At 38.7% G+C, this 26,340-nt stretch overlaps 1 protein-coding gene across 1 annotated transcript in view; it reads left to right on the forward strand.

Annotated features, from left to right (window-relative positions):
* LOC149286607 (contactin-associated protein-like 2) overlaps positions 1 to 26,340 on the forward strand; it is a 494,134-nt gene that overhangs the window by 9,684 nt on the left and 458,110 nt on the right. The window contains exon 3 of the mRNA XM_089493838.1: positions 23,810 to 24,003. Within this exon, the coding sequence (XP_089349964.1) occupies positions 23,810 to 24,003 (194 nt within the window). The remainder of the gene's footprint in view (positions 1 to 23,809; positions 24,004 to 26,340) is intronic.

Consider the following 26,340-nt stretch of genomic DNA (forward strand, 5'->3'; position numbering starts at 1 on the left):
AATATACTGTATTGACTCATCAATAATAAACACAAACTGCTTTGTACAATGTTTACTTTCCTAAGCTAAAATTAAATTACTATTTTTTGAAGGGCTAAATGGTAAATATTGTAGTATTTTCACTCAACAACATAATACAGTAAAGAATAATGCGGCAGTTCAAATGATTTAGAATAATACTTAAATATTAATGCATAAAAGTTTGTTTTTGCATTAATAATGTAGATATTTCATTAAAGAATGGAGAGACACCATTACACAGTTGCAGTTCCACAACTACATTGCCTTTGCAAAGCATTTACTATTTCAGTTAGTGGCTGATTGCATGAAGCTGGATATTTTACAGTAAATTTCCTATTCTTGTTGCCTTTCTTTGGAGAAATCTAAAAGAGGTTCACATCTCACTTTAACAATAGCTGTTAGAGTCGCAATGGGGAAAAAAGCCATTGAAACTGAATTAGAGCCACAACTATGACATGCTTTTGATCCTGCTTATCAAGATCAATTGCTGCTAAAGAAGAGGCCTTGAGCTGTCCTGTTCTTTAGCTGTTATACATCTCACTACTAGTCAGAGGAACAACAGTTTATCTATCATCTATCTATACATTTTCACCATTTGTATACCTACTGTTGGAAGATGTGTCAAGATAATATAGCATTAAATAATATAAGGTATTTATGTATATAGAGCATTTTTGAGAATCAGCATTTTGCACCACAGAATTGCTTTTTATATAATAACCTCCTATCTATCTATTAGTTTATAGCACATAGTAGACATGATGAAACCCTGTCTCTCGATGCTACTTGTCATCCTTGTCCTGGTTCCTTAAACAGCTTGTGGCTCATCTAGTAACCACGGGCCTTTATGCTCTCATCTTTCCTGCCTGGAGCATTGATCCTGACATGATTTCATGTGCATTGTTTATGGGTTTGTCTGCTTCTCTTCGTACCTTGTTTCCTTCGTACTATGGCTCTAATTCTGCTCATCGGTACACTCTGTTCATCAAGTTCTTTAGCATTATTTACAAACAGAAAGAATACAAACACACAATAACAGTGACATTAACAATATCGGACCTTAACAATAGCATAAACACATATAATGTAATAATTTTCCAAGATTTAGGTATCATCTTAGTATTGTCTTCAAGGGACACACATGTCCAACTCCTTAACTATTTTATGTATTTTTATTAAAAGCTCAAATTAAATTAAACAAAAATAAATAATTATCCCTCACCAGAGCACTAACTAAACATTTTTCCCTTCTGAATGAAGGCACTCCCGCATTCTTTTCTCACTCTCTCTATAGCTATCCAAATTTTCTCTCTAATTTCTCTTTATTTCTCCCCTTTCTCACTATCACTTTCCCTTCTTTCTCGCATCTCTTACCAATCTACCTCTTCTTTTTTCTTGGTAGCGGGTGTGTGGTATGTCCCTTCAGATTTCTGCTTCAGTGTTCCCTCCTGTTTGGTATGGCTTTAGTGCTGAGTGCCAGGATATGACATCATATACTGGTGTTCGACATCAATTGCCATTACACAGGGAGCACTCAAGCAGACAGACCTTGTGCTCCGTTAATATTTGACTGATTAGAGGGATCTCCCCAACTGGCCAGGCAAATCGGGCAATGGGTATCCCACTAGTTAAGGTGTCCCAGGCAGCTGACTAAACCGCCCGGTACGAAGACTGGCCCTGGATATGGGATGTTTACTCCATTACCAGGAAATCAATACAAATACTACAACTAAAAATTGTTTTCTCCACTTGCTATTACCTTTAAGGCCCATTTTTTCAATTTTTGTATATAGCTCCTTAATGGTGCCTGACCTGGTGTGTTGGCTTCTGGGGAATTACATTTCCCAGCTGAAACCTTGCAGAGGGTACAGGCATGCTGGATTCGGGTTTGTAAATACCTTCTGCCAACAAACAATCCTCTGACACTCAAGAGCAGATCAAGATCAGATAGGGTCCCCTAAAACAAGTAGGGTGATCACATAGGCCAGTAATTAACTGAAGGAAACTAGTTACTCAGGTTTACATCACACAGCTGTGCTGGTTAATAATATGTAGGGAAAACACTGTTACAATGGGATCCCTCCAAATTAATTTATATAAGCTGCTATATAGATGCTGCTTCCTTCCTTTTACTATTACACCAATATACATGAACACACAAAATTATAATGCACATATATGTACAGGGCAGTGGTTTGATATTGGGCCACATTGAATTATCACTTACTAAAGGTTGTCTGAGGTAGCCCTACCCCTACACATGGCTAGCTCCAACCCTCCACAACGCCTAAGAGCTCCATAGTGTACCCTATACTTCCCAACTGTGCAGATTTTTGGGCATTGTCTTGCTTTCCTGATTAGTTGACTGGCCCAAGGAGCTGTAAAATAAATGGAGGCCTGTGTTGTAGCAGTAGTAGTAGTAGTAGGACACTGGGCCTGGGCAGGCAGGTGACAGGAACATGAAGCCCCATGGAGAAAGACTGAATTTCCCCAATATTATATATTATACATATTATACACTCACAAGTATTTATTGTCACCAATATTTCTTAATGACAAATAATAGATCATATGATAGAAGGATTTTTTGGCTTCTTCTACCTATCAGTCATTGATATGCACCCTCCTACACAAAGTCTCTCCGACTTAACCTAGTCAACAAGCGTCAAAACATCTTGTACTGCCGCCAGAAATGCTTGTAATGGCGGCTACACATGGCGCCGAATGGATGAAACATTACAAAGTTTCGCCATTTTTGCCCTTCGTTTTCAATCGAGATGGGCCTCGTTTTCGTTGATTCGTACAAACGCACGAAACAGACAGTTTTTTGTTAAAGATAAAGTTTGTGCGAAAACAAATGCACAAGTCTAGTAATACCGTAGATTTTAACACACATGGAAACCGATTCACATATAACATCAGATCTTATTTTTCCGCCTGTGAATAATACCCCCCCTTTCTTTTTTGGAGGAATGATGATCATTACTACATTTGTAGTATGAATGATCTCTTCACTTGAAAATAATTCTATATTGACAATAGCTGAGCTTTTCATTTCCAATCCGCTTCTGTACACCCCTGATCTTTTATTCCAAGGACATAGTGTAACAAAAGCCATTGACGCTGACCTTTTACTTTGCAGCACATCTGAAACATGCTAGAACTAGCTACTTTCTAATATATGAAATAATAAATCTTTTCAAGATGCAACCTCATATACAATAAGATATGCCTGGGATTTATGTACAATAAATAATAAATAGGAAAAGCCAACCCAATATATAATATAATATAATATATATATATATATATATATATATATATATATATATATATAAGAGTGAACTTTCTAAAAGGGATAATAATGTTAAGTTTATTTATTTTAATTGTTGACTAAGATTTGCCATACAATCTTTTTTTTTAAAAGAGAATAAATCTTTTTTTTTTAAAGATAATAAATTATTTTACATACAAAAAAACATAAGACAAAACAACATAAGAGATATCCTGCGGATTCAGTACCTACTGTGTTCCATTGCCTTGAGCAGGTCATTTGACAATGAACTGTTTGAAAGTCTCCTTTCCCATGGGTTAAGTCTATCTATCATCTACTTATACTCAGGGGCATACCTAGAGTATTTGGCACCTGGGGCGGATCCTGTATGTGGCACCCCCCCCACACACACACACAGGCTACAGCATAACACTCATCACTCTCAGACACTTACTAATCCACATTTACTAATCCACATTCACTGATCCACTCTCACTCGCACTAAATGTTTTCCTTCCTTTCCTCTGTCACTTACTCTTTCCCCGCTACAGCTCCTTTTCCTACTCCTCCTCTTCGTTCTTCCTCCAGGCTCCTCTTATTAAGTCTCTTTCCGGTGCAGTGAGCGCGGAAGGCAGACCCCCCCCCCCACTAGGTATGCTACAGCTTATTCTGATGTATATTAAGTATATATTTATATATATATATATATATATATACTGGATTTTATATTTTCTAAATGTTGACCCCAGTATCTTTTATTTACTAATTGTCAGGATTCCACCATGTTAGCCCAGACTCTATTTGTGTTTAGGTGTCATATCCGCTGTAGCCTCTAGAGGCCATCTGTCAGAACACAGTGCCATGTATGCTAACAACCTGACCAGCTGCATCTGCTCACCTTGGTGTAACCCTCCCCCTTAAATACCTGCTTCCGCCTCCAGCATTCTGTTTTGGATTATCCCGTTGTAACCTGGCTTGCTTCTGACTTGGTCCCTTGGTTCCTGATTTGGCTCTTCCACTGCTCGTGTTGACCCAGCTTGTTCTGACTCTCCTCCTGGTTTCTGATTTGGCTTTGATACTGTCCTTCTGGTTCTGACCTGGCCTGCCTGACTACGTCTGCTCTGCCTGAAGGCTCCCTGCCGTGTGCCCTCCATGAGGGCTCCCTGCCGTGTGCCCTCCATGAGGGCTCCCTGCCGTGTGTCGCGTGCCCTGCATGAGGGCTCCCTGCCGTGTGTCGGGATCCCTGTCGTGTGCCCTACCTGAAGGCTCCCTGCCGTGTGTCCAGTACCCTACCTGAGGGCTCCCTGCTGTGTGTCCGGTTCCCTGTCTGAGGACCTTCCAGCCGAGTGTCCGAGGCGCCTGTCCCCCAGCCGAGTGTTCCTGCCACTTTAACATTCCATCCACAGCACCCCATCAGGAGATTTACAGCCTGTACTTGCCTGTCTTGCCAGCTTCTCCAATACAGACCATATCGAATTACTATTCAGCCTGTGGTGTGTTTCATTCCACCTGTTCTTTCTTGTAATAATGCATCGTGTGGTACAAACTGAGCCTCTGGTATCCCCTGCAACTGGACTCCTACCTGACCTGCTTATCCGAGCCCTGACACTGATGTTTACCATATATTTGCCTATAATGATACCAAAAAGTGATGTTTTTTTTCTAATATAACACAATCCACTTTACCAAATGATATATTTACTTACAGTCATCAACACATCTCATTTACAGTTTACAACTCTATCCAAGTTTAATATTCTTGTCCAAAGATGTATTTACTGGCACAGTTACAAAAATTACAACATCATCCCTTCAAGTAAACAGATCTTAATGTGTTTTTTTGCAGCACTGACAGCTTTTCCAAGATAAACATTTTTTTGACAATTAGTCTGTCTTGATACTACGTGTCCTATATGCTACATTAATCCTCATATCTTAAAAACAGCACATTTACTCTGGCTGTGTGACTCTGGACTTTTTCCGAGTATAATAGCTGCCCAGGATAAAAGCCATATAATATTAGTAGGAGACATGAGCTTCTCTTCTTTTGAAGTGAAAAGACATCTGAATTAGAAAAGATCAAAAAGGCATGTTGAAGTTCTATATCATTATTTATGACTAGTAAACAATTAGCTACCGATTACATTTAAAAAAAAAAGTTGATTTACATTTTCTCAATTTCCAAAATTAAACAAAGTAAAAAGGCTCTATTTTTTAATTTGATCATAAAGCACAGAAACACAGAATATGAAAGCTGCTAACAATTTATCTGGCCATCTAGTCTGCCAATTTTGATGCCTGCAAAGACCCAGACTTTAATTAGTCCTTGGTCTTGTCTTTCAGGATAGCCTATCCCATTCTTGTTTTAGCTCATTGTATTAACCTCTACCACTTCTTCTGGCAGGCTGTTCTGCTTATCTACCACCCACACAGTAAAGTTTTAGTTCCTTGACTACTCAAAGGAAGGTAATCTACAAACCCAACCAAATATGGAGATGCATATGCCAGCTCAGTCTTACAAACTCTTAAGTATTCTTGCTAGACGCAAGTGGGGGAGAAATGAGTTGCAGGTATACACACAGGATGTCTATTTGCCTTATAACTGACACTAAATTTGCATTAGTTATATTTTAACATCATGACTTACTCAGTCACAAAGCCGTATTTCATTTCAAATGGCTACCAAAATATGAAGGCTGCAACCAAATTTGACACAATGTCAATATTTGCTGTACAATTTGATATGAATGAAATTGCAATCCAAATAGGCGAAAGGGCTAGTTTGTGGGATCCGAATAAGAGCCTTCAGGTGAGCCCCACTCCTCCATACAACAAACTCTTGCTTTTGTCCTCCTTCACCTCCTTCACCAAGCTGCCCCTTCCCGAGTGAGCAGGGCATACCGGAATTAGGATATGAAGAAGATAGCCTGGAACTGCTTTTGTGCTGTTAGGGGGACCATTAATTAAAAACTACTTTTTATCTACCTTACTCAATTGTGAAACTCTGTTCAGCTTGATTGCAGCACAGTAAGTAGTAGTAGTAGTAGTAGTAGTAGTAGTTACTATTACATTAGTACATTAGGATGTATTACACAAGAAGTAAATGTGCCACCGTTAGGGACAGACCGGGGGGACTAGGAAAGATGATCTAAGGAACATGGGAGGAAGGGCATAATGTGCAAGTTCATACGTGTCCTTAAAGAAGTAAGTCATGAGAGATTTCCGAACGCAGGGGGAAAGACAGAATAGTCTAGGGGAGGGCATTCCAGAGAATAGAGATAGCCCTTAAGAAATCCTGGAAGTGTGTATGAAAACTAGAAACCAGAGGAGAGAACGGACGGAGATCATTGGATGAGCGCATGTGTATTTAGAGATGAGTGATGAGATGTAAGTAGAGGAACCACTATGAAGCACTTTGAAAGTAAGAGTCAGGATTTTGAAATGGTTTCTGAGGCGCACAAGCAGCCAGTGAAGAGACTGTAAGAGGAGAAACGTGTTAGTAAAGCAATGGGCAGTAGCATTCATGGTGAATTGTAGAGGGGCGAGACAGGTATAAGGCAGAACAGCTAAGACAGGGTTACAATAATCAAGGTGGGAGATAATTAGGGCATGGACAAGAGCCTAAGTGGCATCTTTTGTTAGGAAGGGACAAATGCGGACAATGTTTTTAAGATGGAGACAGCACATTTTGAGACAGAATGAATGTGGGGGTGAATGAGAGGTCGCAGTCAAGGGTGACACCAGGGCAGTGACCGTGAGGGGACAGGGAGATGATGGAAGCATTAACATCAAACTGTTGAGAGCATGTTAGCATTAGAGTGTGGGAAGATGAGAAGAAGTTCAGTTTTGGAGAGTTGAGTTCCAGGAAACATGCAGAGACATCCAATTAGATACAAGGTCAAGGCAGGTAGTTAAGTGATCTAAAAGAGAGGGAGAGGATAGGTAGATCTGGGTATCATCAGCATACAGGTGAAACCCAAAGGTTAAGATTAGTTTGCCAAGTGAGATAGAGTAAAGTGAGAACTGAGCCTTGGGCTACCCAGACTGAGAGGGGAATGGAAGGATTAGCGTTACTGGAGAGGGAGACAGTGAAGGTATGATCAGAAAGGTAAGATGTGAACAGGAGATGTTACAAACACCAATATTGTGAAGAGTATCAACACATCTCATTTTCAGTTTATACCTCTATCCAAGTTTAAAAGTTTTGTCCAAAGATGTATTTACGGCACAGTTACAGTTCAAGTAAACAGATGTGGGGTTTTTTGCAGCACTGACAGCCTTGCCAAGATAAACATATTTGTGTCAAAAGAAGCAGAAATCCAGTAGGATTAGCTTGGATTTAGCAGTGAGGAGGTCATTAGTAACTTTAGTAAGAGTGGTCTCTTTAGAATGTTGAGAGCAGAATCCTGAGGGTTAAGTAATGAATTGGAGTCAAGAAACTTAGTTTGGGTGTAAATAATTTTTTAGGGAAACTTAGAGGCGAAAGCAAGTAGAGAGATAGGACAGTAGTTGTACAAATCAGGGAATTCAGGGAGCTCTTTTTCAAGATAGGAGTTATGGTAATATGGTAGGTTATGGTATAACCAAGTATGTACAGGCATAACATATGAGTACATTTAATAATTGCAAGAGTACATCTAAAACATTAAATGTTTGCAAGTAATGTACTGTGCCAGAACATACATTGAAGTGCAACATAAAAGCAACAATAATCATGACACAAGAGCAAAAACAGCAGTTCAAGGGATGCAAAGAAAGCAGCATTATGGCAGGATGACACCTGAAGATGTGGAAAGCAGGGGATGGGGAAATGGTTAAGACAAATGGTTAAGACAAATATCCATGGGCTGATGGGCACCAGAAGAGTGAAGTCTGGGAATAAATCCTCCTTCAGACAGTTGAGGATGGAATAATCTTTAGGAAATGGTTAGCCTGTCTCAACACATCCTTAACACAAGACAGTATGCACATGGGGCCCCCTATGTGAGTGCCTCCACTGAGTGTTTGATGGCTTTTTCCAGAGATTCAAACATAACCTTTGCTAAAGGACATTGCCAGAACAACAGTGAAATCTCCTCAGTCACAATGAGCAGAGTCGGGTGGGGTCTGGAGGAGCATAGATCATCCATGATGTCCCCCTAACTGGCCCAGAGAGTGGCCATGATCTCCCTCTAACCGGCCCAAAGAGTGGCATAACTATAGGGGTCCAGGCTGATCCTTGTGACCAAGTGTTCCTGTCTTCCTGTGTCTGTTCAAAATTGTCCAAAAAGGGCCCTTCTGCCCTGGGTCGGGTCAGTCCACGTCAGAAGGGCCCTTTTTGGACAATTTAGAACAGACACAGGAAGACAGGAACACTTGGTCACAAGGATCAGCCTGGACCCCTATAGTTATGCCACTCTGGGTGACAGGAGCATATTAGGGTCATGTTGCGTCACGTTGAAACCAAAAGTTGCCAGATCTGATCCCTGATGGGAGATATTGGTGCCACAATCAGTGACTGGCTCAGAACAAAGTGATGGGGGTTGAGATGTACAGTGCACCTTAACTCTTATCACTACATACTGAGCCAGGCACTGATTGTGGTACCACTATCAGTGTATGGACTCAGTAAATAGTGATGTCAGTTATGCTGAACCACCATCAGTGTCTGGCACAGTATATAGTGATGGCAGTTATGCAGTACCACCTTCAGTGTCTGGCACAATATATAGACAGGCACAAAGAGTGGCATAACTATAGGGGTCCAGGCCGATCTTTGTGACCAAGTGTTTCTGTCTCCCTGTGTCTGTTCAAAATTGTCCAAAAAGGGCCCTTCCGCCCTGGATCGGGTCAGTCCACGTCAGAAGGGCCCTTTTTGGACAATTTAGAACCAACATGTGTGAAAGGAGCATATTGGGGTCATGTTGCGTCACGTTGAAACCAAAAGCTGCCAGATCTGATCCCTGATGGGAGTTATTGGTGCCACAATCAGTGACTGGCTCAGAACAAAGTGATGGGGGTTGAGATGTACAGTGCACCTTAACTCTTATCACTATATACTGAGCCAGGCACTGATTGTGGTACCACTATCAGTGTATGGACTCAGTAAATAGTGATGTCAGTTATGCTGTACCACCATCAGTGTCTGGCCGGGTATATAGTGATGGCAGTTATGCAGTACCACCTTCAGTGTCTGGCACAATATATAATGATGGCAGTTATGCTGTACAACTATCAATGTCAGGCTCAGTGTAAAATGATGGCAGTTATGTTGCACCACGTCAATGTTTGGCTCAGTATAAAGTGATGGCAGTTATGCTGCACCACCGTCAATGTCTGGTGCAATGTATAGTGATGGCAGTTATGCTGCACCATCGCCAGTGGCTGGTTCAGTGTAAAGTAATGGCAGTTATGCTGTCCCATCGTCAATGTTTGGCACAGTATATAGTGATTACAGTTATGCTGTACCACCATCAATGCCTGGCACAGTATATAGTGATGGCAGTAACAGTAAATACCGTATTTGCTTGCTTATAAGATGACCCCCCAACATTTGAATATTAATTTAGGAAAAAAAGAAAAAGCCTGAATATAAGACTACTCTATAGGAAAAAAGTGTTACTAGTAAATACTTATTCACATCTAAACTATTTTTTCTATTTAATAAAAACTATGTTTGAGAAAAATGCATTTTTTTATTGTATTTCCTTTTATTTGCCAACCTGCTGGCACATCTGCCCCCCAGAAATGCCTTACACCCCCCCCTATAAGCCACTCTGCCTCCCAGATATGCCTATTGACTCCCTATTTGCCACTCTGCCCTAGATATGCCTTATATACCCCTATATGCCACTCTGCCTCCCTGATATTCCTTTTAACCCCTATATGCCACTCTGCCTCCCTGATATGCCTTTTAACCCCTATATGCCACTCTGCCTCCCTGATATTCATTTTAACCCCCTATATGCCTCTCTGCCTCCAGAAAGCCTTTATAATCCCCCCTATATGCCACCTTACCCTCCCCCAATTTACCAGTGCTTCCCTAGACTTGTCCCTCTGCTTCAGATTCCTTGGTGTCTAGTTGATGCGTGTAAACAACCTCCACTGCTGCTGCCGGCACTTTTGCCGGGGCTTCTTTGAAGTGCCGGCAGCAGCAGAGGTTGTCTGCACGCATCGTACAGACATCCACCGGCTGCCAGAGAGGAGGATCTGGGTCCCCTGCAGTGCTGTGGGGGATCTGGATCTTAGTCTTGTAGTCAGACCTCTATTTGAGGTCTTTTTGGAAGACGGCCTCGAATATAAGACGACGGTTATTTTTCAGAGTATTTGCTCTAAAAAACCCTTGTCTTATAATCGACCAAATACAGTGTATTCACTTCCATACTACTATATTTTTTCAGATTGATTTTCTATATTTATATATTTATGATTAGAATTACTTGTATTTTTCAATTGCTGTGGATATTATTTAATAATAATCATATTCATATTAAAAGTGGTTTACAAATGTTAAAATGTATTTTTTTTTATTACTAAGAATACTAAAAAATAAATATGAGGGGGTGTAACCACAAGGGAGGAGCTTAACCAAGAAAAGGTGTGGGTAAGGGAGGGGCATCACCACAGGGGGCCTATCACTTTTTGTTGCCCGTGCCCTGGATGGTCTCAGTCCGCCCCAGCTACCTGGAGATTAAAAGTTTGCCCTGCGACCCAATATTCATCTACCATAACCACATCCTTCTTGGTAAAGGTAGATGTTTCTCATGAATGTTATGTTATATATATATATATATATATATGGCAAATATATATATATATATATATATATATATATATATACACATAATTTTTATATACACATAATATATACAGGGAAACTACAGGTTTATGTAATGTTACTTAGGGGAGGAGGTCCTCACACACGGAACCCACAAGGCATTTGAGCAAACTACATTAATTAACCAGAAAACAGATGTCTCCTGATTTACAATACAAGAAAAAGTAGAACTTTCTCACTAAGACTAAAAACATCTAACATGATAATGTTAGTTTTTACATATTGACATTTGAGTTAATCCTACATTTCAGATGAGAAATGGTTTTTCATGGTGTCTTTCAACACCAAAGCCTTCAGAAATGAATTACAATCAATTTTTTCTTAGTTTATAGGAGCAAACAATTTAAAAGTCATGTTTAATTCCCTATCAGATTGAAAAGATGCTGATGCCTTGACATTATCATTTGAGAAAATAAAATTAATATAGATGCCATGTCTCAGAGGAAACTTTTCTTTTGTTTTTTTTGTAATCTAGAACTATTATGACTACATTTTGATAACTTATCCACAATCTTTACATGTTTTGTACTGACGCAAGCACGGACAATCATCTCCATTAAAGAATGGAATAATTTTATTTTTTCATTAAGTTTTAGGTGTCTAAATTGTTTAAAAATATGTTAAGTGAATGGTGTAATTAAAACTAGACGTGGGCCCTTCGTCTTAGTGTTTGTTTTTCTGGGGGAAATTTTCATAGTTTTCGTTGGAATTCATCCATCTTCCTATTCCACAAAATTTGTCCAACATTTTTGGAAATCCCATTCATTCGTCCAGTTGCCATGGAAACAAACGCGTACAAGAAGTTGACTGAGGAATTTGAGTCAAATGGATGGAAGAAAGAGGGTCAAAATTAGCTTAGAGTTATAGGGTTAAGGTTGAGGATAGTAGTGGACTGGTTAAATGATCTTAATTACATTAATTAAATTCATTCATTATCTTAATTAAATCAAAACTTTAGGGAATCTTATACGCTGTGAGAAATGGCAGACTGAGGCTTGCTGAGTCTCACAAAGAAGAATTTTCAGTCTGTAATATGCTCAGATGCAGCACAGCGGTGTCACATAAAGCAGTCACAATGAAATGAATGGATCCCCTGCTTGCTCTGCTCTTATATAGCCTCTCTTCATTACTAGTCTGTTTATTTTCCCTTGAAAGGTACAGCACAGCCACTGGACTCATCCTAAGGTCTTCAAACCACATCTCTTAATCCAAATAATACAATAATTTTCCTCCTCATCATGGTTAACTATTTCCCAGCCATGAATTTAACTTAACATACTTCTCCAGCCATCAGTTTCATCTTATGTTCCCCATTCATTTTTTCATTCATTGTCTTTTCCCCCACTTTTCACAAGCCACTACCAAAATTATTAACAATTAGATACAGTCAACCGTATGTAGTGACTGCTGGCTGTCTCAAAGTGTCTAGATTTCCATTATTAATCTCAATGCTGCAAGCACATTACTTGCACCAAAAGTGAGAAACTGAAATTTAAAGTAAATATTGCTATCTGCCGCACTTCACATGCAAATATGCTCCCCAAATCTGGGCCTAGGTAGCCTTTTTCCTTTATCTGGCATGGAGGTACTTCTGCAATTTTGTACCCTATTCACTAATTTCTCACTACCTGCCCCTAAACCATGATCTCCCTAACCAAAACATCTTTTATCTGTGCTTTTCTGTGCTGGGTTCACCTATATGAATAATGTTATTTTAAGTACATACAAAATTCCCTACATTTTGGCACATCACACAATAACGTTTAGTTTTAATACATTTGCTAGCTATACAATACATGAAAAAAAAAACAGTTATTGTTTTTTCCATGACGGCACATGCAGCCCAGGGGCTTTCGGAATATTGGAATAAATAAATCCTAATGTGAAAACATAGTTTGCTGCATTTGAGTGAACAGTAAATTACAACAATTCCCAGTACTGTGATGAAATTATCTATGTTTGGTGTGAAAAAAAACTACACTTTAAGATGCTTACTCTGCAGTCTTACATACAAAAAATCTTTGCTTTGCAGGGTTTTTACAGTTCTTTTAAAATTAAGTTTAAAACTGAAATGACAATTACCAGTTAAAGTTTGAAATATGATTCTTAAATATTTTATAAACACAGATTTGCAATAATGTTAGTAACTGATTTCTGATTGATGCATTTTTTATATTTTGAATACATTTATAGTGCAGTAACAATAACATCAGTAACTATATGTATATATTTCTTGTGTTCTTGTTGCTTTTTTCAATAATGAGGGAGTAAGAATATATTAATATTATTAAAAAAATATCAGACACCCCCTCTTTTGCATCTAGATAGTTTACCCACCTCTAAATTATACCAATTTAAAGTGAATAACATATCCATGTATTTACTGTATATATATATATATATATATATATATATATATATATATATATATATTAAAACTGTTTCAAATAAGCAATGTTATCTCCACGTCTCTGCTTCAGTTCATTAACAAAACTCCTGGTGAGTTCCTGGAGAATTTTTGATCCTGTTTGCTCAGTTACTGTGGCTGTAGAAAACCACAGAGGCAATTAAAAGATGAGAAAAGCCCATCCTTTCATCTCTTGTGTCTTAGTTCCCTAATAAATATATTTAGAACTTGTTAGCCGTTTTATGGAGGCACAATGTTAACCTTCTTGATCAGTCATTAATGACAGTACTGTAACCCTGCGGAGAGAGATTTTCGTTAACAAAATCAGAGGGAAATTAACACACTTATTCCATTAACTAACCAAGGTTAAATCAGGTGATATATGTATATGTCTTAGGTAGCGATTATATATCTTATGTGGTATTCACATAAATGTACCAAGAAGCCTTAGTAAAGATTGAATTAGCGCATTTGAAAAAAAGTTATTGTCATGAGGTTTAAAGATGTATTTTGTTCTGTCAAATTCTGGTAAGCTGCAGATAAGGCCGGATTTTAACTTCAAGACTTTTTAAGTACCTCATCTGAGAACCATAAGACTGCTCCTTTTGGTTTGCCAATATACTTTTGAGTGGTTCCTGTTGTCTAGAACAATGGATTATAAACTGAAATAAGTGAGCAACTTGTAGATGGGTTTTTTTTAACCTCTGGTACTGAATACATGAAAAGGCCACCATGACACGGTGCCCATGGACAAGTAGAGAGCGTTGTATTTATATACATGAGTGGTTTAAGGCTTCATATGCTTCACCTGCCCCATTTCCACATACAGCTTTCTCCCATAACATGCTATGGGGGGAGTATACCTTTGCTTCCTCTGAGGCTCTGATTACTTAGTTTAATATTTTACAAAAATAAGTAATTAAATTAATATGTAACTATATAACTGATTTTAGTCCATTCACCACAACATGCTTCTACCAATATTTTTTTAAAGAAAAAAGGAAACGCTAGAATTAATAAATTTTTGTTTAGTATATACATTTTTTTATTTTATTGTATTTTGTTAAGTATGAAAAAAATGTATTTCACCATTTGTTCACCTAGAGCAGAATGGCTAATGCTAAAAGCAATGAGGGCATCAAAGGGTCACTTTTCCCACACTTTCCATTCATTTTAACCTTGTTAATGTGCTTGTTGCTGCCAAGTATTTCCATACAGCAGGTTAAAATGACAGCAAGTGAATTAAACTTTAAGCTAACAGTAAAGTTTAGATTCTGCCAAATTGTAATGTAACTACAATATGATGGATGGATAAAAACACAACCGAAAAACAGTTACGTACCAATCTGAACTTCCTTACTTTACTGTCAGCAACATATTCTGGCACAGACTGACTAGGTCTAGAGTGGCAGGTTCATTATTTATGCCCCCAATGTGCCACTGCTCAATGGCCCAGTTACAATGAAGCTCTCTGATCTCCCCAACCGGACCATTTATACTATAAAGGATTGTGTGGACACAGCCTCCATAGCATACACTAAAAGATGCTGCGCGGAGCACCAAGATATGATGTAATATCATATTACTAGGACAGTCGCTCCAGAGGAGGCAACTGGTAGTGCTGCTGTTGGCCAGGACTAGAGAAGCACCAAATGTAAAAACATCCCTATTTACTATGTAGCTCTTTTTTGATCTCTCAAATTCAGCGGCATAACCAGAGTTACGGTCACCTGGGGCAGAATTACATTTCGTGCTACTTCTCAACTCGCTTATATACATTATATCTTTCATTTTGCCCCTCCTCACTAGCATTTCCTCTGCCTAGTTTAACTTACTCTCCCTTTCTATTCACTTGTATACCTTTGTCCACCTCCAGTTTCCTCATCTATTGCTATAATAATGAAGCTAGCACAAAGTGGAGAACATTCCCTGTATGTATGCTGTGAGTAGAGCACACTGCCCTGAAGCATCACCCACAATGTATCACTGATGATACACTGTCTCATTTGGGAAGTTCTCTTATGAAAAAGTAGAAGCATTTCAGTAATTGTGCATTACAATTATATCCTTTCAATCATTTGTGGTAGAATTTGTACTGTAGAACTAAAAAAACCCTCTTACCAAAACAGTTAAAATATTTATTTCATATTTTTTGAGTTATTGGAATTTGCAAAGTTTATCTATTTATAATGCTGCTCTGAATTTTTTCTTCATATTGCACTGAGCTGCATTATACTACTGTGTGCATCTTTTATTAGCTCAGTATGTGGTTGACTATGTTACAGTGATTTATACAATTTCACTTTATACTTTTAATGGCTTTCTCATCTGTTATGTTGTTGGGAGTTGATGAATAGAGCCATTGAAGTGCACTCTTTGTAAAAACGCAGAATTCAGACTTAAGTAGAATTCAAACTAAAGTATGTTGACATGTTTTTTTTTATTTATATTTAAGATTTCCAATATGTCCATCAGGGTGACGTATTCTCATTTTTTTGTTTTGCAAAGAAAATTATTGATATTCATACAATCCTGCACCATAGAAAGTTTATGAAGGGCTATACTGTTCATAGGGAGCATTGAGAAAAACACTCTGATCATGTGTATTTAGCAGCTAGCTGTACACATGCGATTTCTTGACCAGTGAGCTTAAAGAGTCAGGGCCAGGCCTAAATTGGCCATCTGGCCAACCATTAAAAAGGCACCTTCCACATAAACCTTTATTACCAATTGTGCAGCAGAAACCGTCTTTTAGTCTGCATCTACTGGATGTCACAAATGTAGCATGTATGTATATATATATTTAGCTAGTGACCAGCATGTCATTTTATCAGCTTGTCTTAAAGTGCCATGGTCTATTTTAATTCCCAGTCCATCCCTGGTCAGGGCCAATTTTTATCCCTAGTTGATTCCCATAGATCCATCCAAATGGCTGTTGATTCATTTCTTCTTTTTTTCATGTATCCAAATGTATCTTGCCTTCCTGCTATTGTTAGTTAAAATACAAATATTACTTTAAAAATAATGCAATGGGAAAAAATGAAATAGAAAGAATATATATATAATATATATTATATATAATTATATATAATATTAGTATATAATTGTAGATGGTAACAAATTGTGAATAAATATGGAGTTTTGTATGAAACTATGTTGTATGTTGTTTAACATCAGTGAATGCCCTTTCCTGTTCCATGTATAATGGAGCTGATTGCCCCTACCTCTTTCATGATGTTGCATAGTAGCCTATTTAGCAAGAAAAGTACCTATGGCATATTTTCTTCATGATACGAGTACCACTCCCTCAAGCAACTCATTTTGTTTTGGGGGTAGAACACCCATGTGTATATTTAGCATTTGTGCTGGAATTTATCTCGTCTGTGGCTCTGCGTTTTTTTAGAGTGATTTATTCAGAGATGTGTCAGTCTATAATTGCACAACATGTAATATCCGATCGTTTTCTTTATATTCAGGCATATCTAGGAAAACACATTTGGCTCTCTTGACATTTCTTTTTTCGCATGTGCAGCAACTGATCATTTGCAAGCATGTCCTTATAGTAGCTGAGCTAGCTTGACGTTTATTGGATTTTCAACGTCTTGGCTGAGAAAATCTTTTTTTATGAATCAGAACAAGAAGATCATGCAGATGAAGCTTCCAATGCATATGAAACTTGTTTGCTGTTATAATTGTGTCCTCTTTGCAAATGGCAACGCCAACTTGTTTATCGAGACTCTTCTGTTTTGTGCCAAATTGCTTTTGCCATGTGATGACCCATAAACATAGCAATTGGTACTTAGAGAGATTGACGGATAGTGTACTTTTCAACTACATTTAAATTTGCATTCTTCTTTTATATTTGCATTCCTCCTAATTACATAGTATTTCTCAAATGATATAAAGACTATCGCAATTTTAACGCTCTGCAGATTTAAAGGTAAATAGGGAAAAAGACAGGTAAAACTGCAACATTTCTACTAACAGCTAATAAAGAGATTGATATAGATAAGTTGCTTGTCCAAAGATTCTAACATTAAAATTACAAAATTATTTGTATGTTCTGATTTCTTAATATTAAAAAGGAGCAAAGATTTGTGTAGCAAGCGACATTTCAAAGGATAAGAAAGTACAGAATGTTTCAATGATGTTTAAACAATGTAGACTTTGTCAATGATCCTGTTGCTAATTGACAAAGCAATTTTAGCCAGACAAGCTTGATTCTTGTAAAGACTAGGAGAGGAACAAAATTGTGCATCAGAAGGACTTAAATTTGCTGGATTTTTAAAATGTATGTAGGAGACATGTAGGCGATTACACATTTGGTTACACTTGCGGATAGACGGATTAAACATATATTTAATTATACTAAGATATTTTTGAAGCAAAGGTTTCCTTTAACCCCTTGATGACAATTGCCGGTCCGGGCACGTCATGGAAAAACATGTCGTTTACGACAATTGACGTGCCAGGACCGGCACGCCTTTAAACGGGTGCAGAAAGCGATCTACTTTCGCTTTCTGCACCCAAACGGCGTTGCTGTAATGCCTCGACCTCGATACAGCATACAGCAATTCCACGATCGGCACTAAGGGGCCATCTCTGGCCCCTCCCCGGGGTGTCAACATCCGCCATACATTGTATGGCGGCGGACGCCCGTTTTAAAAGCGTTTAGGAGGCGATCAACGATCGCCTCCTAAACTTAAATGGTGTCGCTGGAATGCCTCGATCAGGAGGCATCCAGCGACACCAAACACTTACCTCGGGGTGGACTGTGACCGCTCTGGAGAGCTTCACCATCAGCAAGATGGCGGCGGCCCGGGAAAAAAACAATAAAGATGAAAAAGTTCGCTAGATGGTCGCCAGACCCTCTAGAGAACTCTGGCTCCACTTGCAGGTTTAATACAGGTTCTGCATTCAACCATGCAAGTCAATGGAGCCCAGATTTCTAATCACAGTGATTAGTAAAAATAAATTAAAAAATAAAATAAAATTAATAATAATTAGAAAATTTTTAAAAAAAACAGTAAAATGTAAAAATAATTTCCCACTGATGTCACTATCAGGGGAACCTTCAAGTTGAAAAAAAATGTTAAAAAAAAGTTTAAAAAAAGGCAAAAAAAGATAAAATATATATATAAAAAATATCCTAAAATTAGCATATTAGCTTAAAACAATTCTCGCATGGAAAGAGTTAAAATACTGGCATATTAAATGCCCATGGGGTGTCTACTTTTAAAAAATGTATGACTTGATGGGGTAAATTGAATTGGCCGGGTTCAACAATGTCCCAATTAACACGGGGGGAAGGATGGCCACACATCTAATTTCCAATTAGAAATATGCACACGTACCAAATGTGGCCTTTTAGTTCCCCCAAAAAATGACAAACCCATGCATGTGGGGTATCACTGTACTCAGGAGATGTTGCTGAACACATATTGGGGTGTCATGTGACAGCGGCATATACCAGGAGCTGTAAATTCATACATAACATAGGTGTGTGGGGGAAAAATACACACAAAAGAATACTACTGCAGAATGAAAAAATTCTGGTGGTAAAATGTGTGCATGCAAAGAGTTAAAATACCAGCATTTAAAATACCCTGGGGTGACAAAACAAATGCAAAAAAATGACTACCACAAAGTTTGACAAAGACTGGTGGTAGATATGGTGCATGGAAAGAGTTAAAATACTAGCATTTGAAATACCCTGGGGTGTCTAGTTTTCAAAAATATATGGCTTTATTGGGCACACTGAAATGGCCCGGCTCAAAGATGTGCCAAATAGGACATGGGCAGTTGATCGCCAAACACCAAAAATCCTGAAAAAAACAATATCTAATGTGTGTGGGTTCAGTAAACGGGAAATAAGAAAATTACAGCTAAACACGAGTAGCGCAGAAATGTTAAAACGGCCAATGTCACGAAGGGTACAAAAAGTAAAATCAGCCTTTGTCACGAAGGGGTTAATGACAAATCAACCTTCGCAGCTGGAATATCTTAAGCTCTCTGGGGCACTAATTGGATAATGGGAAATTATCATTAGGAATAATCAAAGAAGGACATTTTATTGAGATTGAGAAGAGCAGTTTTTATTTGGAATCTGATAGACAATTATTATTTATCAAAAATAGTATTCAATTATACACATTTAGGAACTTTTGGGGGTTAATCCTGGAGGCTCCTGTAATCATAGGAAATTACTGGACTTCCAGGGTAGCATTTGTACTGCAGGTTGGGAGTGATGTCTGCAACCTCCTGAGGCTGGCACCCACCTCTCACAAACTGCTTCTTGCCCTGTTGAGCACCCACCTCCCAGAGCAGGCTGGTCCAAGTGTTAAATATCACAGTGGACCAGGGTTGCTTTTAAAAATTGGGATGGGTCCAACATGAAGAACTCAGACAGGCACGGGAGGCAATTGTCCCACTGGTCTGCCTTGTCCTGTCCATCTCCTCATACTAGCTCTGCCTCCTCTTATCCTATCTCCTATAAAACCATACTGTAACTAAAGCATTCTATTTATCTAGAACATCAGTTTTTTACTGTACTATCAAAAGGATGTGGTCTTTAGCAATTTATTAAGTTGTTTTATCGGCAATCAAAATCTTAATTATTGACTAATTTGTGTTTAATGCAGTCACATGCAATGTAATTTTCCTTATAAAGTCAAACACAGAACATGTACAGTGCTGAGGAGCAGACTCAGAAATCCAACATCTTTCTCACCTGTATCTCAGTTGAAGTCTTAATGTCCCTTGAAGAGCCTGCTTTATAGCTGACAAATCAATAGAGGTTACACGTTGTATTGTCCATGTACACAATGCAATCAAAGACTTTGAAATTACACCTTTTATTACATGAGAGAAGCAAATCTATTGATTGGCAATATGCTGCTGGACCTTTGGGGTTTGCCATATTGCAGTAACAATGACTAATATCTTTGTAAACTGTTTTATTATGCCTTATAAGTTTAATTAGCTCAAGACATTTTTTTCTTTTAAATTCTATTATTTTCCCTTTACCCAAATGAACCAGATTATGCTGTGTAATGGGACACTTTTGAAAATATTTTTGCTGATGGGACCTAGCTTCTTCTGTCATTATGCACTGTTCATAATCACCTTTTTGTTATTGCAAAAAATCTTGTAAATATCATCTGCGCAAAAGATCAGTTAAATAACTGAACTATGAGAGTGAGTTTGTTTCATTAGGGCTCCCTCCTCACTTTTGGACATTTGTACATATTTGAATTGGTTAAAAATTGGACAGGAATCTGAATGTATAAGTTTAGTAATGACTATCAGATAGTATGAGGTATTCAAGAAAGATCAGTGGTGCGTTGTGGAAAAAAACCTAGGAGGTGATGAACCTAGGTACAACTGGCAAGGAGAATAAGGATAAAAACAAATGGAGGTTGGGTTCCTTGCAAAATGAGATAATGTTTCAGGAAGGACTGGATTCGTAGTCGGCATACCTGGGACTTCTCGGCTTGCGGGACGCGGCCAGGACTGCACACTGACGTTAGCGGGAAACACCCCGGAGGATTCAAGTCTTGACCCGGAGAACCGGAGTAGCAGCGCTCACCTGGCAATCTCCGGGTCAAACCCGGAGAGTTCCCAGGTATGGTAGTCGGGTACACAAGCAAGAAGTGAGTTATGATATAACAGGCCACAACACAATCTGGGCTAGAAGCAGGTTTAAATTGTCTTCTAAACGGGAACCAGGTGCAGATGATGAGCACTTAGTGGAAGTACCCTCCGCGCAGATAACAAAATAGCAGAGCAGGTAGTTAATTGCAATATTATACTTCAGCAACCACAACAGAGAACCCACTTGAAAATTTGAGGTCCCAGGTTCACGTCCTGTGCCAGGACTTTAATACTGGCTGGAGCATAACCCTGATGGATGTTTAAATAGACTTCCATTCCCTCTCAAAACTTCTCACCCTTCTTTTAAATTGTAGAAAAAGTGTTATGATATAAGCCACACTTCTGTTACAAAGTTTTAAAAGTGGCCTTATCGCCCTAACCATCGATGGACTGCACCTGCCGATTAATTAGTATGGTCAAAATGTTGCCAGAATCACCTTTTTATACATAAGCACAATGTATTTACTCCATCTCTCCGTGGTTCAATTGAACAGAAAGCTGAACAAATAAGTATCTGCAAACAGCTGCCTTGTTCTTCCAGTAGCAATAGTCTTTATACTACAAATGTAGAACACACACAAATGCTTAAGTTGGGAGTCTGACAAACAAATTCTAGTTTACCAAGTTTCTCAATATATAATTTTTGTTCCAGAAAGTAAATCAAGTCTGATGCAGACCTATATTTCTCACAAAACAGCAGGTAATATGCTCTCTGATATAGCACATGCGTTTAGCCCAAATAACTTACATTGTAAATCTACATCAATTTGAAAAAAAAGCTTCATAAATATTTAGGCTTAAAGAAGAAAATGTGATAAATATACTTGCTCTCCACAGAGTGATTTGTAAATTACAGAATAATTACTTGAACTGCCTCTCAGCAGCAAGAGATATAGGTAAGTCAGGGCTTAATTGTTCAAAAGGTTAATTGGAGACAGGTTAACTCACTAAAAGTGAACACATTTTACTGAGCAGGGAGGTATGCAAAGTAAGTACCGTATTTGCCCGAATATAGGCCGCACTTTCTCCCCTCTCTTTAAAGTGGGGTGTGGCCTATATTCGGGGAGTGCAGGAATGCGCAATACTTATCGCCCGACGCCCGGGGCATGCAGTTCCAGGCGCCGGGCAGGCAGCAGGGTTAGGATACAGCGTCTAGCCTGTGTTTCTACCCTGTGCCTGTTTATCTAGCTCTTGTTTTGATTTTATGGTCCATGGACTTGATTACATTTTGATATATTTTACAATGGATGCTTCCTCTCTATTCCTTGGTGTCAGCTGGCAACCTCTGATCTTTAGGATACAGATCCCCCGCAGCGCTGCAGAGGACCTGGATCCTACTCTCCAATACGCTGAGACAGCCTCCTCTGCCAGCACTTTCCACGGTGGGAGTGCCGGCACGGGAGGTTGTCTAAGCGCATCGCGTTGACGTTCACCGGCTGTGGCGGTGCGCGTACTCAACGGGCCAAAAGTATTTCTGACAAATGTTGGGTTTTAAATCAGGAATGAAATTTGTTGTCCATATACGGTCCCCATATTCACTCTCATTCACTCACTATCACCCTCTCATACTCTCACTCACTCTTTCACACTCTCATTCTCGTTTAATCCCTCTCTCACGCTCTCTAAATGTTTGTCTTGTTCTTCACCTTCTCTCTTCTGTGGTCTCTTTTTCATCTTCTCTCTTCTATCTTCGTAAAAAAAACATCGGTTGGATGGTGTCATTGATTATTATGGGTGTGATTGATAGGACGAAGCATAGATAGCTAAGTGTGCTGATGCTATTTTAACTTGTAATTAGCAGCCGCAGACGGATGGGAATTAGGAGTGTAAGGCAGTGGCAGTGAGAGTATCAGTGTTAGATTCAGCTGAGATTGATGTTCTTCTATCTACCGTACTGCAAGTGTCAAGTAGTGTAGTCCAGAAAATTTACTAGGGCGGGGTGGATTGGAGAAGCACTTGGCACTACTACTTGCATTGTGGATAATGCTATTAAATAAAGCTATTTAATTTGTATTTTTTTATTTATTCAGGGTCCATTATGCTATTATGATTAATATTTATATTACATTTATAAAATGACTTTATATTGTATGCATCATTTACACATACAGTACGTAATTAATACTCGCACAAAAACAGTAGTTACATAAATGTGATAATAATGTATAGGGTTTTAAATGTATATGTAAAGGTTTTCAAAGATAAGGTTTAGGTCCACAATGTCCAAGAAATAAATCTCAAGGTTGGCCGAATGGAATACAGTAAATATAACACTTTAAACACATTACCTTGTTTTAGATTAATTTCCGCAATGTTGCGTGCCTAAACCTTATCGTTGTTGTTGGATTATTGTTGACAGCGGAAGCGCCGAATGGCCATGCAAGACAAGAGCATATATACAACATACACACTACAAATCTAGGTGGAATGCTTCTTGTAATAAATAAGTAAACGTTTTATTTGCTTTAAATATGTTTTACTTCGTATGAAGAGGATCTGGAATTTTTGTATGGCTAGTTTAGCTTAATTGAACCTAATTACCTAATTGCTCCGATTTCAATTTGCCGGAGTTTTGCTTTGACAAACGGTGGTTATTATTGTAAACATTTAAGATTTTCAATACTCTTTTATATTATAGGAGCTGGAGGATGGTCACCTTTGGACAGTGACCACTACCAGTGGCTGCAGGTGGATTTTGGAAATAGAAAACAGATCCGCTCTATTGCCACCCAAGGACGATACAGTAGTTCTGACTGGGTGTCCCAGTATAGACTGCTCTACAGTGACACTGGAAGGAATTGGAAACCATACCATCAGGATGGAAACATATGGGTATGTTTTTTTGATATTTGAACCTTAACAACGCAGAAATTTCCTTTGATAAGATTAACCTTTAATCTTATCTTTAGTCTTTTTGCTTTGCAATGTGTAAAGCAAGCAATATGTATTTGAGTACAAAGGATAGAGGGGATGCTTTGCAAAGACTGACCTCTGACTCATAAAACACTAATTTGTTTTTAAATGGTTAAAGATTCTATAAATTTTGAACCATATACCCCCCATTATCACTGCTCCATTTCTAGTCTATTAAAAGAAATGGCTGCATTAAAGAAATTGAATGATGTCGCTTTAGATGATGGATTCTATAAATCTATTAAAAAGATGATTTTAGCTGGACATTTTCGAAGCAGCAAGAGTACTTTAATAGTTAAATCAGTGTTTTGGTAATAAATAGATTTACTTTAAAAATGCAGTATCTATCACAGCTCAAGATCAAAAAAAAAGATTAGGCTAGTTCAATAACCATTATGGTTTCTGACTACCAGCTCTGACTACCACAAAAGCATTGCAAGTTTCATGTAAACGTTTTAATTCTTCATAATCTCCCAGTAAAAAAAATAATTGATATTGTATCGATACCCTACTGTTAACCTAAGTAGGATATTTAAGAAGCCTAGACTAGTTTTGCGTTGTTTCAACAGATTGCATACCCTGTACTTTCTATATAAGGGTTCCATCACAAATATATTTTTTAAATGTTGTGGCAGTAAGTTGGCAGGTCCCACAAACAACCCCCCAACAAAAATATGAGGCTAATACTCATTCATTAAAATAATAATAATAAATACGTGTTGATACATATACACATTCAGGGCCGGACTGGGACTGAAAAGCAGCCCTGGAAACATTTGGAGAGCAGCCCCATATAGTTTATCTCGCGATTGAGCTCTTATACCCACACGCACCCCTTATACATACCCGAGTCACACTATTTGCCGTACAAATAACTATAAAACATTCTTTTTATCATATTATTTGTATTAAAATACCAGAAAGCAAAACTGTTAAAAGGCCCTAATAAATGAAATATATTACACATAATGGAATCAAAACATTTACTACTGCAAACATTTTTAGATTGAGACATTTTTTGTTTTTGTTTTTATTTCCTTTTATTTGCCAACAGCCCCTTCTACCCCCTTTGTATTTTCTTTTGCACAGAGCCCCATGTCAAGGAGCTTTCAATTACTTAAGTTAATAGAACCTGATTAAGTTAGTAGAATCTGATGTCTTTTCGTATTGCAGGGTGCATCCAGAAAACAAACACAGATCAATTCTGGTGGAGTGCCAGACATCTGCCCCAGGCTTGCCACTCTGCCCCCTTTTAACTCCCTATATGCCCCTCTGCCTCCAGAAATGCCTTATACCCCCTATATGCCACCCTGCCATATAGGGGGTTAAAAGGCATTTATAGAGGCAGAGTGGCATATAGGGGGTTAAAAGGCATACCATGGGGCACTCCAGAAAAGCCTTATACCCTCCTATATGCCACTCTGCCCCATGATATGCATTTTAACCTCCTATATGCCACTTTGCCTCCAGAAATGCCTTGTCGCCCTTATATGCCACTCTGAGTCCAGAAATGCCTTATACCCCTATATGCCACTCTGGCATTTAGGGGGTTAAAAGGCATATCATGGAACAGAGTGGCATATAGGGGTATAAGGCATTTCTGGAAGGAGAGTGGCATATAAGGGGCATAAGGCATATCAGGGAGGCAGAGTGGCATATGGGGGGCATAAGGCTTTTATATAAAAAAATATTATACAGTTTGTTAAAAAAAAACAAAATTTGTTTATTTACCTTCTACTTCTTCCACTTTGGGGCTTTTTCATCCTGGCCTCCGTCCTCTGGTAGCTGCAGGCCGCCGTTTTCTATGTGGACAGGATGTCAGTGACAGGACATCCGGTTCTCCAGCAGTCTGAGTGTGAGGGGGCGGAGCTTTCACCCCTCACGCTCCTCCCATCACTATGCGGCCATCAGATTAATGGAAATTTAATCGAAACGGCCGATGCGTGCTTACACCGCCGGCCGGAGCTACTTTAATTCTTTTTTTTTTAAATTGAATATGCCGGATCGGCTTGCCATATAAAGTAAAATAAAAAAAGTATTAAAGTAGCTCCGGCCGGCGGTGTCAGCACGCATTGGCCGTTTCGATTAAATTTCCATTAATCTGATGGCCGCATAGTGATGGGAGCAACATGAGGGGTGAAAGGTCCGTGCGAGGGGGCGGGGCTTTCACCCCTCACGCTGCTCCCATCAGTAGGCGGCCATCACACACGGCTGCTGAGTGCTGATGCCGCCGGCCGGCGCTGCTTTAATACTTTA

This window comes from Sceloporus occidentalis, unplaced genomic scaffold, assembly GCF_023333645.1.
Source record: "Sceloporus occidentalis isolate IW3139 unplaced genomic scaffold, rSceOcc1.0.p SCAF_67, whole genome shotgun sequence".
NCBI classification, from domain to species: domain Eukaryota; kingdom Metazoa; phylum Chordata; class Lepidosauria; order Squamata; family Phrynosomatidae; genus Sceloporus; species Sceloporus occidentalis.